Source organism: Microcaecilia unicolor, chromosome 6, assembly GCF_901765095.1.
Source record: "Microcaecilia unicolor chromosome 6, aMicUni1.1, whole genome shotgun sequence".
NCBI lineage: Eukaryota > Metazoa > Chordata > Amphibia > Gymnophiona > Siphonopidae > Microcaecilia > Microcaecilia unicolor.
In genome coordinates this window covers 190,842,586-190,857,002 of record NC_044036.1, presented here as the reverse complement: position 1 = coordinate 190,857,002, position 14,417 = coordinate 190,842,586, and the positions used below count along the sequence as shown (strand labels likewise).

Sequence of the window (14,417 nt, the reverse complement as noted above, 5' to 3'; positions counted from 1 at the left end):
CATTCCATCTCTTGTACCTCCTCACAGGGCTCCCTCAGCTGCTCTTCATCACCCTGATTAGAGTCCATCTCCCAATCCTGCTCCTTCCCCTCCACTTCCTGTGAGTCTTGTGTTGGGTCAGGTGCATTGTGGGAATCGTGGTTCCTAGGTTCATCCCTTATTCTAATCGGTCTCTTGACCACCATAGGGGCACGTTCCTCGTGTGTGTGTGTATATATGAATATATGTATATATATATATATATATGTGTGTGTGTGTGTATGTATATATATGTATAACATACCTTTTTTGTAGCAGGTTTTCAGATTTTTATTGAAGCTGATAAGACATAATGTTTGCTTCCCCTTACTATGAATGGATAATACTTCTGAAAATCGATGGTCTTTGCTGTCTGCGTAAGCTCATTCCTTATATTCTACAATGCCCTTTGCTCGATATTAGTTCTGTTTGTTGCAAAATCATTGATCCTGAAGTGGATTGTAACGTGAACATCATAATCGCCCCTCCCCTTTAGTATATTCAACTGATGGTGATGAGCATTTTGATTGTTTGTTTATTGAGCTTCGTATACTGCTTAACTATACAAAGCCTTATCCGGGCTTTGACATTGAACATTTGTTTTTGTTTGTTTGTTTTTGAGCAGGCTGTCAGTATTCAGCCCTTGACTGCATAAAGCAAGCTGCTTAAAGATAGGACTACAATTTATGCAGTCAGATTTAAGCGGTTTACTTAATGTGTTGATGGATTGAATATTTCCTGTTAACCCTGGAACACTCACGTTAGCTGCTTTTGAGGTCAGCACTGAAAATGACTAGATAGCCACGAAGAAGTGATTTAATAGATCAGCAGCTGTTTCTGGCCAGTTAAGTTGTTTTGAATATCAGCTAGAATATTTCTCTCTTTGGTTATACTAAGAATCTGGTTTGCATTCCTGTTAGTCAAGGATCCTGAAAGACATTTAACCTTTTTTAACATATTTATAACTGATATGGAATGGAAATTGGAATGATGTGTGAGGTGATTAAATTTGCAGATTACACAAAACTATTCAAGGTTGTTAAAAAACATGCGGACCTTAGGAAATTAGAAGACTGGGCAACCAAATGGTGGATGAAATTTAATGCGGACAAATTAAAAGTGATGCTCATTGAGAAAAATATAATCTGCAGCATATAGTTACTTATGATTGGGGGTCAGCACTCAAGAAGAAGATCTAGGTGTCATTGTAGATAATATGCTGAAATCTTCAGCTCAATGTGCGGCGGCCACCAAAAAAGCAAACAGGATGCTAGGAATTATTAGAAAAGGGATGGTAAATAAGACCAACTGTATTAGAGGGTGCAAATAAAAAATGAGCCAGCATATAACTAGGAATCTGCCCATGCAACACTTTAAATAGAAGGTGGGCCAATTTGAATGAAACTGACTGCAATGGGCAGGCAATGAAGCTTGAAATAAAAGGGAAAGGACAAAAAAATCAATCTAATTGCTGCATTTTGCACAGTTTGCAGCCTTCTTAATAAGCCTTTAGAGCAAGTCAAATAGATCAGATTGCAATAGTCAAGAGATAACAGTAAAAAAATGTCAGTCGCTCATATTTACTAAATTCAAAAAATGTCCTAATTGTACATAGCTTCTTCATAAAAAGAACAAACAAAGCAAACACTTTTTAACTACAGAATTTACCTGTGGTTCTAATGAAATAGCTCTTATCAATTTGAACCCTGAAAACCTTAATAGTTGAGGAAAGCTGAAAATCAACGTTATTGATAGTAAATGTCTGAGGAATTTGTTCTGGTTTAGAGTGAAAGCATAAGAATATAATATGCTTGGCTTTATACAGCAGGAATGGTCAGGTCTGTGAAACTATAGAATGTTTCTTTGGAATATGATGATGTCTGTACTGCTACCAGATAACTTTTAATGGTGCTTTTTTGTTTTTTTTTTTTAATACTTGTGTGAATACTCTGGTATCAGATTTAGCTCTGGAACTATCTTTCAAATTTCAGGGTCTGAGCTAATGTATGTGTGTGTGTGTTGGGGGAGGGATGACATAGTTAATGTCACACAGCCAGCCAGTATTAAAGCCCTGTTCCTTTAAGATATTTTTGATCTCTTGTTCTCTGCTCTGCCTTTTTTTACATATGTTGCAAATATAATTCAGTATTCAGCAGACTTCTTGTCCTTTTTCTGTTCTCTAGGACCTCACCTCTAAAATTATGCAGCTGCTTAGTATTGCACCAACAGAAATCCAGCATGACATCATCACCAGCCTTCCCGAGATTCTTGAGGATTCTCAGCATAATGACATAGCCAGGGAGCTCAAGTAAGTCCCCACACTTGCTTGTTTTCTCACTCTCAATGCATGGTACTTCATCTCTGCAGAGAATTCTGGCCCTTAGCTAAATTTTGCGTAGTAATGTTCAGGGAGAATGGTTTCTCACAACCTCTTTTCTCATACTGTTTATTTGCACTTGCTGAGGAGAGGAATTTTTTTAGAACAAGCCTATTCTGTAATACTTTTACTTTGTGTGCTTGTTTCGTATGCTGTGGTTATCTTTTGGATAACTTTAATTTCCTTCCTGCTAGAAGATGGAGACTAAGAACTAACCAATGTCATACTTTTAAGAACCCTGTGTAGCTGTTTGACTAACAAGTATTTCTCAGTCTCCATCAGGTAGTAGGTTTGTGCAGCCTGGAGTGGTCTGGTAGGACTGATAGCAACAGTTTTTAATATTGCCAAAAAAAAAAAAAGGGCTACAGCTGGTTTTTTTTCTGCTGTGATTCTGCCTGTAGTATTACACCTAAATGTTCCCAGGTCCTCCATTTCCCCACAAGGCTGCCTCATATTATTTCAGATTGAAAGGGGTGGTGGTTTTTGTGTTTCGGCTTCCCTTGTGCTGCTTTCAAGAGCCTTGAGTGCCCAGGACTAATTGTATCCACAGCAGACAATTGAAATAGATATAAAGAAGAAGTAAGCCAGTAGTAACTCGTTATAGGTTCACACAGCCACTATTATCTACAGTGTGTGTAGAGAAGGGTGAAAAAGGGGGTGAGTGCTATTTTCCTTTCCATATCATCATGCTGATCAATCCATAGACTGGTGGGTTGTGTCCATCTACCAGCAGGTGGAGATAGAGAGCAATCCTTTTGCCTCCCTTTATGTGGTCATGTGCTGCCGGAAACTCCTCAGTATGTTCTCTATCTCAGCAGGTGGTGGTCACACACAGCAGCAGCTCTGGCTAGGTCTCCAAACCTAATCCTTAGGTTTTGTTGAGTACCTGGGGTTGAGGGCTCTTCTTGAGCAAGTGCAAACCTGGTGGTGCCAGGTCCCTCCTTTTCTCCCCCCTCCCGCTGGCTCCGTTAAAAAAACAAAACAAAACATTTTGAACGTCCTTTAAGGGCGTTTATTTCAACGTTTATATCAGCGTTTATTGCAGCTGCTCACTGGGACACCAGTTCGTTACAGCTTGGAGCGAGAAGCAGGTAATTTTTACTTTTTGTAGCGGGCAGGGGGTTCCCCGATTGGTCTCCACGTGGCCTATGGCGTCGGAGGGCGAGGGTGCGAAGAATCGCTCCCCGGACCGTGTGTGCGCGTCTAGCGGGGATGCGGGGGTTTCAAAGCCTGATTCGCCTTTTTTGGGCGTCAGTTTGGGTCCGGTCAGTGTCCCGGTTCCTCCTCCGGTGCGGCGGTTTTTCCCGCCATAAACGCCCATCCCCCGCCGCTTGCCCCCCCCCCCCCCCCATTTTGGCCGGCCACTCTGCTCGGACAGCTTCTTCTTGGGCCACGTTAATGCTATGGTCGCCCTTGATTCGGGCGATGGCAAGAAAGCGGCCAAAGTTAAGCGCCGTTTTTCCCGCGCGGCTCCTCGGAGTTTCGCGCTGGACGCCATTTTGGATGCACAGCATGGTTCTCCCTCGCTCTTGAGAGCGCCGGTTGAGGGTGCGTCTAGGGCCGTGGCCCAGGCTGCAGAAGTGCACAGTCTGGGGGGTTTCTCCCCTGAGTTCATTTTGCTGCTGCATCAGGCTTTCCTTATGCAAAACGCTGCCCCTGCTCCCTTGTCCGATAAAGGGATTGAGGCCTTCGGCAGCAAACGCCCTCGGGTGGATTTCCAGGCCCTAGAGGACTCTGTCTCCTCTGATGTAGATGAGGGCAGCGTATCTGAGTTCTCCCAACGGTCCTTTGGGGATTCCTTGGAGGAGACGGATTCCCGCTCGGATGGAGCGGATGACCCCTCTGCAGCGCAGATCTTTCGCTCAGAGGATTTGCCCAACCTGTTAGTGCAGGCCATGAGCATTTTGAAGATTTCCTTTCCGGAGGACGTCTCTCCCTCAGCCTCTGCTGGCTCTGCCATTATGCTGAGGACGAAGAGCCCGCCTAGGACCTTCCACGTGCATGAGGCCATGCACACCTTGATTTCGGCTCAATGGGATATCCCAGAAGCGAGCCTGAAAGTGGCTAGGGCTATGTCCCACCTCTATCCTCTTCCTGAAGGTGAACGGGAGGCCTTTCTTTGACCTACCGTGGATTCTTTAATCACTGTGGTGACTAAGAAAACGGCGTTGCCGGTGGAAGGTGGCACGACCCTAAAGGACGCCCAAGACAGAAGATTGGAGGCGACTTTAAGGTCGTCTTTCGAGGTGGCTGCTTTAAGTTTGCAGGCCTCAGTTTGCGGCTCCTATGTGGCGAGGGCGTGCCTGACCATTGTGCAGCGGGCTTCCCCCTCGGATCCTTCCTTGAGGGCTGATTGGCCGGCCCTGGAATCGGGCTTGGCCTACTTGGCAGACTTGCTGTATGATGTCTTGAGAGCCTCGGCTAAAGGTATGGCTCAGACAGTCTCTGCACGGCGCTGGCTTTGGCTGAAGCATTGGTCTGCTGACCACGCCTCTAAGTCTCGCCTGGCTAAGTTGCCTTTTAAAGGCAAGCTGCTCTTTGGGGTCGAGCTGGACAAAATTGTGACCGATCTCGGCACGTCTAAGGGCAAGAGGTTACCAGAGGTCAGGGCTCGGGCCAGTGGTGCCCGCCCTGGTTCCTCCAAAGGACGGTTTCAGGAAGCCCGTCGGTATTGCCCGGGCAAGTCGGCCTCCTCTGCCCCCTCTTCCTTCAAAAGGAACTTCTCCCCCAAGCAGCATTCCTTTCGCAGAGACCGCCGTCCCGGAGGTGCGTCCTCCGGTCCTCCCCAAGGGTCTCGTACCCAATGACGGGGCCCTGGTCCATGGCCCAGAGCAGATTGGAGGACGCCTGTCCTCGTTTCTGGGCGAGTGGACCAGGGTAACTTCAGACTCTTGGGTGCTGGAAGTCATCAGAGACGGCTACAAGCTAGACTTCTGCCGACCCTTAAGAGACGGGTTTGTGCACTCTCCCTGCAAGTCTCCGGTCAAAGCTGTGGCAGTGCAGCAGACTTTGGACAATCTGATCCGCCTGGGTGCGGTCGTTCCAGTGCCAGAAGATCAGCTTGGCAAGGGACATTACTCCATTTACTTTGTGGTACCAAAGAAAGGAGGTTCTGTACGGCCTCCTTGACCTCAAAGGGGTCAATCGGGCCTTGAAAGTTCGGCACTTCCGAATGGAGACTCTCCGCTCTGTTATAGCGGCAGTGAAGGCAGGGGAGTTCGGCATCCTTGGACATCAAGGAAGCTTACTTGCATATTCCCATCTGGCCTCCTCATCAACGCTTTCTGAGTTTTGCAGTCCTGGGCCGACACTTCCAGTTCAGAGCCCTCCCGTTCGGGTTGGCTACTGCTCCGCGGACCTTCTCCAAAGTAATGGTGGTCATCGCGGCCTTCCTACGAAAGGAAGGAGTACAAATCCATCCTTATCTGGATGACTGGTTGATCCGAGCCCCCTCTTATGCAGAGTGCGGCAAAGCTGTAGACCGGGTGATTGCTCTTTTGAGCTCCCTGGGGTGGATCATCAACTGGGAGAAAAGCCAGCTGCGCCCGACTCAGTCCCTGGAGTATCTGGGAGTTCGTTTCGACACCCAAGTGGGCAGAGTGTTCCTGCCAGACAATCGGATTGTCAAGCTTCAGGCTCAGGTGGACCAGTTCCTAGTAGCCTCTCCTCTTCGGGCTTGGGACTATGTGCAGCTGTTGGGCTCTATGACGGCCACGATGGAAGTAGTGCCCTGGGCCAGGGCTCATATGAGACCACTACAACACTCTCTGCTGCAGCGATGGACTCCAGTGTCGGAGGATTACGCTGTGCGCCTTCCCTTGGACCCAGTGGTGCGCAAGGCGCTGAGCTGGTGGCTGAGGACAGACAAGTTGTCCGCAGGAATGCCTCTTTTGACCCCGGAGTGGGTTGTCGTCACGACGGACGCCTCTGTGACGGGCTGGGGAGCCCACTGCTTGGGAAGGACAGCGCAGGGGCTCTGGTCTCCTGCAGAGGCAAAGTGGTCTATCAACCTCCTGGAACTCAGAGCTATTCGGTTGGCGCTTTTGGAGTTTCTCCCGGTACTGGCGTTGAAGCCAGTACGGGTCCTGTCGGACAATGCCACGGCTGTGGCCTATGTCAATCGCCAGGGAGGTACCAAGAGCGCCCCTCTAGCCAAGGAGGCCATGAATTTATGCCAGTGGGTGGAAGCGAACCTGGAACAGCTGTCGGCGGCCCACATTGCCGGAGTCATGAATGTCAAGGCGGACTTTCTCAGTCGCCATACCTTGGATCCCGGAGAGTGGCAGCTATCGGCTCAGGCGTTCTTGGACATCACGAAGCGCTGGGGCCAGCCGAGCCTAGATCTGATGGCGTCATCGGCCAATTGCCAAGTGCCGCGCTTTTTCAGCAGAGGACGGGGACCCTCAATCTCTGGGAGTAGATGCTCTTCTCCAACAGTGGCCGACACAGGAGCTTCTCTATGTGTTCCCGCCCTGGCCCATGTTGGGCAGGGTGCTAGACCGGGTGGCAAAGCTGCCGGGCCGGGTAATCCTGGTGGGTCCGGACTGGCCCAGACGTCCCTGGTATGCGGACTTGATCAGGCTCTCAGTGGACGCCAGCAGAGCAGGGTCTGTTGCATCAGGGTCCCGTGGTGATGGAGGATTCCTCCCCCTTTGGTCTTACGGCCTGGCTATCGAGCGGCAGCGTCTGAGGAAGAAGGGCTTCTCAGACAAGGTCATTGCCACTATGCTGAGAGCGAGGAAGTGCTCTACTTCTACTGCTTACGCCAGGGTTTGGCGTACCTTTGCATCGTGGTGTGAGGCAGGCTCTCTTTCTCCCTTCACTGCTCCAATTTCTTCAGTGTTGGCGTTCCTGCAAGAAGGAGAAAGGCCTGTCGCTCAGTTCCCTTAAAGTCCAGGTAGCGGCTCTGGCTTTCTTCAGGGGTCGCCTGAAGGGTGCTTCCCTGGCGTCACAGCCAGATGTGGTGCGCTTTCTCAAGGGAGTTAATCACCTGCGCCCTCCTCTGCGCTCGGTGGTGCCTGCGTGGAATCTCTATCTGGTGCTAAGAGCCTTGCAGAAGCCGCCTTTTGAACCCTTGTCAAGGGCATCTCTGAAAGACCTGATGTTGAAAGCAGTCTTTTTGGTGGCAATCACTTCAGCCAGACGAGTTTCCGAGCTCCAGGCGCTATCATGTCGGGAACCCTTCCTGCAGCTCACTGAGGCAGGAGTGTCTATTCGCACGGTGCCTTCCTTCCTGCCCAAGATTGTTTCTCATTTCCATGTGAATCAGCAGCTCTGCCTACCCTCCTTTCGTAGGGAGGACTACCCAGAGGAGTACTCTGCTCTCAAATATCTAGATGTGAGACGAGTCATCATCAGATACTTGGAAGGGACCAATGATTTCCGGAAGTCGGATCATCTGTTTGTGCTGTTCGTAGGTCCTCGTAAGGGTCTGCAGGCATCCAAGCCTACAGTGGCACGATGGGTCAAGGAAACCATTGCAGCGGCTTATGTGGCCGCGGGGAAGATGCCGCCTATCCAGCTGAAGGCTCACTCCACTAGAGCACAGGCCGTCTCCTTGGCAGAGATTTGTAAGGCGGCAACTTGGGCATCGGCTCATACCTTCTCCAGGCATTACTGCTTGACTGTGGCTGCTCGGGCGGAGGCCTGGTTTGGAGCTTCAGTGTTGCAGTCAGGGATTTCTATGTCCCGCCCTGGGTGAGTACTGCTTCGGTACATCCCACCAGTCTATGGATTGATCAGCATGATGATATGGAAGGTAAAATTATGTATCATACCTGATAAATTCCTTTCCATTAATCATAGCTGATCAATCCATAGCCCCTCCCAGATATCTGTTCTGTTTATATTCTGGTTACATTTCAGGTTCAAGTTAGTCTTCTGTTCCTGTTCAGGAGGATCTTCGTGTTCGAGTTTTTTTGATTGAATTCTTCTGGAGTTGAGACGATTTTGTGTTACAGTGAGCTGCTGCATTCCTCTCCCATCCGTTTTACGGGGCTGGATTGAGACCTAAATTCTGCCGGCGCTCCCTCCTGCTTCGTGCGGCTGTAGGGCAGCTTTGTACCCCTCCCGCTTCGGCAGTGTTGGGGTCAGTCAGCTCCTCCCGCGGTTGCAGGATAAGCCAGATCCCCCCGCATCGGCGGGTGTGGTGTCCCTCCCCCGCTCCGCGGGGATGAGCTGGATGGATTCCCCTCCCCTGTTTCGGCGGTGGTGAGCTGGGCAGAGTGTCCCTTTGTGGGTGTAATTCTCTAAGTGCTGAGTCCTGCGGATGGGGCTTTGATATCGACATACTGAGGAGTTTCCGGCAGCACATGACCACATATAGGGAGGCAAAAGGATTGCTCTCTATCTCCACCTGCTGGTAGATGGACACAACCCACCAGTCTATGGATTGATCAGCTATGATTAATGGAAAAAAAATTATCAGGTATGATACATAATTTTACCTTTGGGTTCCTCTGAACCTCCTCTTTGGAGAGGGTTTAGAAAAGTTAGTGAAGACTTCGTCAGAATCTAAAACTCATCTGCCAGAGGATGGTCTGTTTGCTTCCAGAGGTCTGTCAGCAACAAGACAACCCCTTCTGCAGACATTTTAGAGCAGGTTTGTTCTCTCTCTTTTTTTTTTTTTAATTATTGGGGGCTACATGTAACATTTCATAAGATTCAGAGGGCAGAGGTATGCACACACTCATGCTGTCTCATGTACCCCCATCCTTCACCTAGTCTCTCTAAGTGTATCACAGAGTTTGGCTATGAAAATATATTACTGATTCTGAATTACTGAAATATATTACTGATTCTGCAATGTTCAAAGCCAGATCAGAGCAGAAACTGCAGCAAGACTTATGCAATCTTGTCCAGGCATGCCCGTCTGAAAAGGACCTATGAATCTGTTATCTGGCTGGTGCAAGAATAAAGGAATGTGAACAATGCAACAAGGACACTCGGGTCAGGTCGATCTCGGACTCATTGGAGCCTGAGTTTGGGGAGAGTTCCCCAGAAATTATGTCAAGACATTCCTGTGGCTTTTCAAATCATAACAAAGGACACCAGCCAATCACTTTTCACCAGAATTGAACACAATATTCGAGGTGCAGTCGCACCATAGTGCGACACAAAGGCATTATAACATCCTCATTTTTGTTTACCATTTCTTTCCTAATAATACCTAACATTCTATTTGCTTTCTTAGTCGCAGCAGCACACTGAGCAGAAGGTTTCAATGTATCATCAACGATATTGAATGATTTTATTTTCATTTTCAGTGACCTTTTGCCCCTAACGCAACCATTTTTATACTGGTGAAACATGGCCATGTCAGGCATTTTATGTAGAATACCTGGGAGTTTTTAATCTACTAATAAAGACATTGTGTTTTTATTTAATTTTTTTTTCACAAGGTCTGCCTCATTGCTTTATTTTCTGTATTAGACTTGGCAGACCAACTGCCTTGTTGTTTTTTGACTCTGGATGCAGCTTAGGTGCTAGAGCTTTGGAGGTGGGACTGGGTTGGTCTCACCCTTTTTGATCACTTCTTTGGTATGTCCCAAGCATCTGGACTGGTTGGATAAGGAAGGGTAAATTAGATCTATGGGTATGTCTAGATAAATAATTCTTATAGGAAAACAAATCCCAACAGATTATTTATGCCAAGGTCCTAAGGTGCAGAAATCTGCCCAAGCAAATATTCTGGACTCGGTCTAGGGGAAATTAGGACCTTGCTTTTGGCACCTAGCCAAACTTGCCGTTAGAGAAAATGAAACCAAAGCCTGCTGGAATATGTATTATACTTATTACATAGATAAAGAAAATATACAAATATAGAATAGCCCTGCAGCAAGGCTTAGCAAAGTACAAATATATATATAACTTGTTGATAATAATAAAAACTCTTAGATTGCTACCAAAATAAAGACTATGCAACTGATTCTTACAGGAATACTAAGTAATTACACAATCCTGATTTGTTTGTTATCATGAAAATTTATCCTACACCTCTTATGCAAAATACAACTGTTAGCAGCTTATTCTCTGACCACGGGCTATGACCTAACTAGTCTTATCTCAGATAAACACCTATCATTAATTCCCGACATCTATAGAAGTAAATCACTGTTATCTCACCATGCTGTCTGATAGGCAGTCTCTCGATGAGGTCGGTGCTGATTTCTTCTTAGACTCTAGCTGTATCCACAGCAAGTCTGTCTTGGATTTAATTCAGGTCTATCTTCTGAAAGCAAGTGTCCGTCACTCAGTGCCATATTCCAGAGCTGATGTAGCTGAACCCGAATGTATTTCCACCAGATATGTAGTTCACAAGGTTAGAACAACACAGTCTCTTGCTCCCTTCGAGCCTTCTAACCTTGCTTGTCTTCTTAGGTCGTTCTTGTCAGTCCCAACTGTCTGATGGTCTCCCAACAACTTCCTTTCTTTAGTTCTCACTTTCTTAGTACCTCTCCGTCAGATGATCCTCCGGGACCAATCATAATCCTGTCCAGCTAACTCCATAAGCATGAAGAGTCTTTTGTTCGTGACCCTGAAGTGTTACTTTCGGGTCTGCATATCTGTCTCCAACCAGGCTTACTGGAGCCATGGGTCTCACTCCCCTCTCAGCTTCTCAGGGTGATTGTAACACAGAATGTCTTTTGATGCAGTCTGTCTGCCAGTAATTTTCCAGAAACTGAAAAGCTGGATCTTGCTGACACAGATGTGTTCAAGTCAGAGGTTGTAGCATCCATCTTGTGACAGGATGTCAGGCTTGTATGAACCAAGACCAGCTCAGGTGAGATCTCAGGTAAATACCCCTACAGATCTTACCTGCTAATTTTTTTTTCCTGGAGTCTCTACAGCCCAGGACCTGTTCATATTCTGCATAGCTATAAGAGTAGGAAGGCTGTCTGTCTTCTCCATTGTGTAATTTAAAAAAGAAACAAAACAGGGGGGGGGGTACACATTGTGGGTTTTTTTTTTCTACTTTAATACGGTTGTGGAGTGCTAGCTCTCAGGAGAGTGTTCTTATTATTTATTTATTTGGTTTTTGCTCACACCTTTTTCAGTAGTAGTTCAAGGTGAGTTACATTCAGGTATGCTGGGTATATCTTGCTGCACTGATATGATAGAGCTAGTCATAGGGCTGCATGGGATTCTTAAGGTATGATGTTGCAGTTAGTTCTCAGTCTCCCTCTGCTGGCATAATCAAGAAACTGGACATGTCTGGAGGGACTCAAAGGTAAGAAAATTAACAGGTAAGATCTATTTTACTTTTTATTTTCATCTTGTGTCCTATAATAGGCTCTGTTGCTCTTCTGATGTTTTTCATATGAATATTAACCAAACAATACTTGAACTAGGTAACAAAAGCTGAAAATTAGAAATAGTGAAAGTTGAAGGTGTGAATATTTGATTATTTCCCTCTTCCACTGGCTCATTCAGCTTGTGTCTGTCAGTTCTATGACTCCCACCTGAAGGAAGGACATGAGTTTAATTATTATCTTGTAATTAATAAAGAATCCAGTTGTCTCCAGTACCATATGTCTCCTACAATTCTTCATTAGTTTTGGATCTCGAGGAGGACAATAATGAAAGCCCTTTCTTTGGGGCTTTGATTATTGCTTAACTCGTTGTAGGTAAAAACAATGTAGATACTTTTATTCTTGCACTAAAGAGTCATTACTGAAGATACTACTACTACTACTTGAAGATAGAGATTAGAACTGTGCATGTAGTTTTGCCCAGGATAATTACTTGGAGAGAAAGTGAATTCACATTTCTGTGGGTAATCTTGAATTATTGCTGCAAACCCCACAGATTAGTTACCCATAGGACTTGCACAGTGGTGCGTAGACTTATTGCCCCCCTCCCCCCCCCCAATGGGGCAAATTACAATTGGTATTTCTGGTCAGGCACCTCAAGGATGAGTGGTAGGTGCTCAGGTTCCTTTATAGACATATTAGTGTAACGCTACAACACTGTGTTTTATGAACCTGCAGTTACACCAGCCATTGTGCTGGCGTAAGGGCAGGTGACTAAATGCAGCAGAAATGTGCGTAACTTGCAATATTCTGTAAGTTATTCGTTTAACTGGGAGCCTTGTCCATGCTCTGGCAATGTGTATACCCTCTTGCATTTACATGCTATGTAAGTTAGGTGCGCCGTTACAGAATAGAGCTTAAGCGCTCTGCTGAGAATTTAATGGGTAAGAGTACTAACATGCATGAATTTAAAAGTGTTCTGGACATCTAGGTACACAAGGGTAGCTAGATATAGAATTGCCGTCTTAGGGAGGAAGTTATCAACATGGGCTACTGTTAACCTCACATCTATTTATTTATTTATTTGGATTTTGCTCAAACCTTTTTCAGTAGTAGCTCAAGGTGAGTTACACTCAGGTGTACTGGGTATTTCTCTGTCCCTGGAGGGCTCACAATCTAATTTTGTACCTGAGGCAATATAGGGTTAAGTGGCTTGCCGAGGATCACAAGGAGCAGCATTGATAGCTACAGAGGGCATAATAGTAAGGGGGGACTTCTCAACATTTTCATGAGGTCAGTGCAGGAAAAGTACTGAAACCTAGTGGAAAAAACTGCAAGCAGATAAATCTGGGATGACCATGGAGTGTGCCAGCTTCTCTAATTGGTAAAGGATGAAGCAAGGTCTCCTAAATTAAAAACCCAGCAGCCATAAAATAGGGATCAGATTACTGAAGGTATGCTAAGGGAGTTCTCTTGATGATATTCTGTAAAGCGTGTGTTTCATGTCTGATCCAATAGACCAGAACATTGCCTTGTCTTTGCTAAAATTCAAGTGCAGAGTCTGAGCTTTGAACTGGAGACAAGACCCTTTTTGGTCTATTGGCCAATTGAAAATCAGATTGTTACTGAAGTTTAATGCTCTATGACTGGACTCTGTTGGGATGTGATCACCTTATGACCAATACCAAAGCAGAAGAATTAACAATCCTACTTGGTTTTCTTGGCTGAGATGATAAATAAAAATAAAGAAAAGAAAATAAGATACCTCTTTTTATTGAACTAACTTAATATATTTTTGATTGGCTTTACCACCTTCTTCAGGTCAGAAAGTAAAGGTAACCGTTCAGTTTTGTTTCTTTTTCCATAAATTTGCTCATTTGTTTCCTTGCAGCGATATTTATTTATTTACTTGTAACATTTGTATCCCACATTTTCCCACCCATTAGCAAGCTCAGTATTGCTTACAAAATACCGTAAAGGCGAACGCCAAGTCCGGTAGGGTAAACAAATATAGATTGAAATAGGGGTCAGGTAAGGTTAGGGTATAAGGTACAATAAGGGTCAACGATAAGGAATATATAATGTCCAATACGATCTAAGGTTATGTTGTGTTGCACAGTTGATGCATTTCAGTAGGGTCAGTGGGATAGGCCTTGCAAAACAGGTAAGTCTTTAATGATCTCCTGAAGTTAAGATGGTGGTAAATCGTTTTCACAGTCTTTGGTAGTGCATTCCACATTTGTGTGCCTAAATATGAGAAATTGGATGCCTAGGTTGATTTATATCTGAGTCCTATGCAGCTTGGATAGTGGAGGTTCAAATACATACGTGATGTACTAGTTCTATTTCTGTTCAGAAGATCTATCAAGTATCCATGTATCCTGGAGTTTCACCGTAGATAATCTTGTGAACCAAAGAGCAAATTTTGAAGGTAATGCGTTTCTTGATTGGGAGCCAATGCAGTTTTACTCGGAGAGGTTTGGCACTATCGAATCTTGTTTTGCCGAATATCAGCCTGGCAGCTGTGTTTTGGGCTGTCTGGAGTTTCTTCATGAGCTGTTCTTTACATCCCGCATATATTCCATTGCAGTAATCTGCATGGCTTAGAACCATTGTTTGTGTCAAGTTACGGAATGTCTCCCTCGGGAAGTAAGGTCTTCGACGTTTAAGTTTCCACATAGAATGAAACATCTTCTTTATAATGGAGTTAACTTGGCTCTCAAGTGTATGATGGCGATCAATTGTAACACCTACAATTTTGAGGCCATCAG

General features: G+C 45.7%; 1 protein-coding gene across 3 annotated transcripts in view; it reads left to right on the top strand.

Moving 5' to 3' along the window:
- FANCD2 (FA complementation group D2) overlaps positions 1-14,417 on the top strand; it is a 763,224-nt gene that overhangs the window by 134,878 nt on the left and 613,929 nt on the right. For all 3 annotated transcript variants that reach the window (XM_030205444.1, XM_030205445.1, XM_030205443.1), the window contains exon 8: positions 2,202-2,326. In XM_030205444.1, coding sequence (XP_030061304.1) covers positions 2,202-2,326 — 125 coding nt within the window. The remainder of the gene's footprint in view (positions 1-2,201; positions 2,327-14,417) is intronic.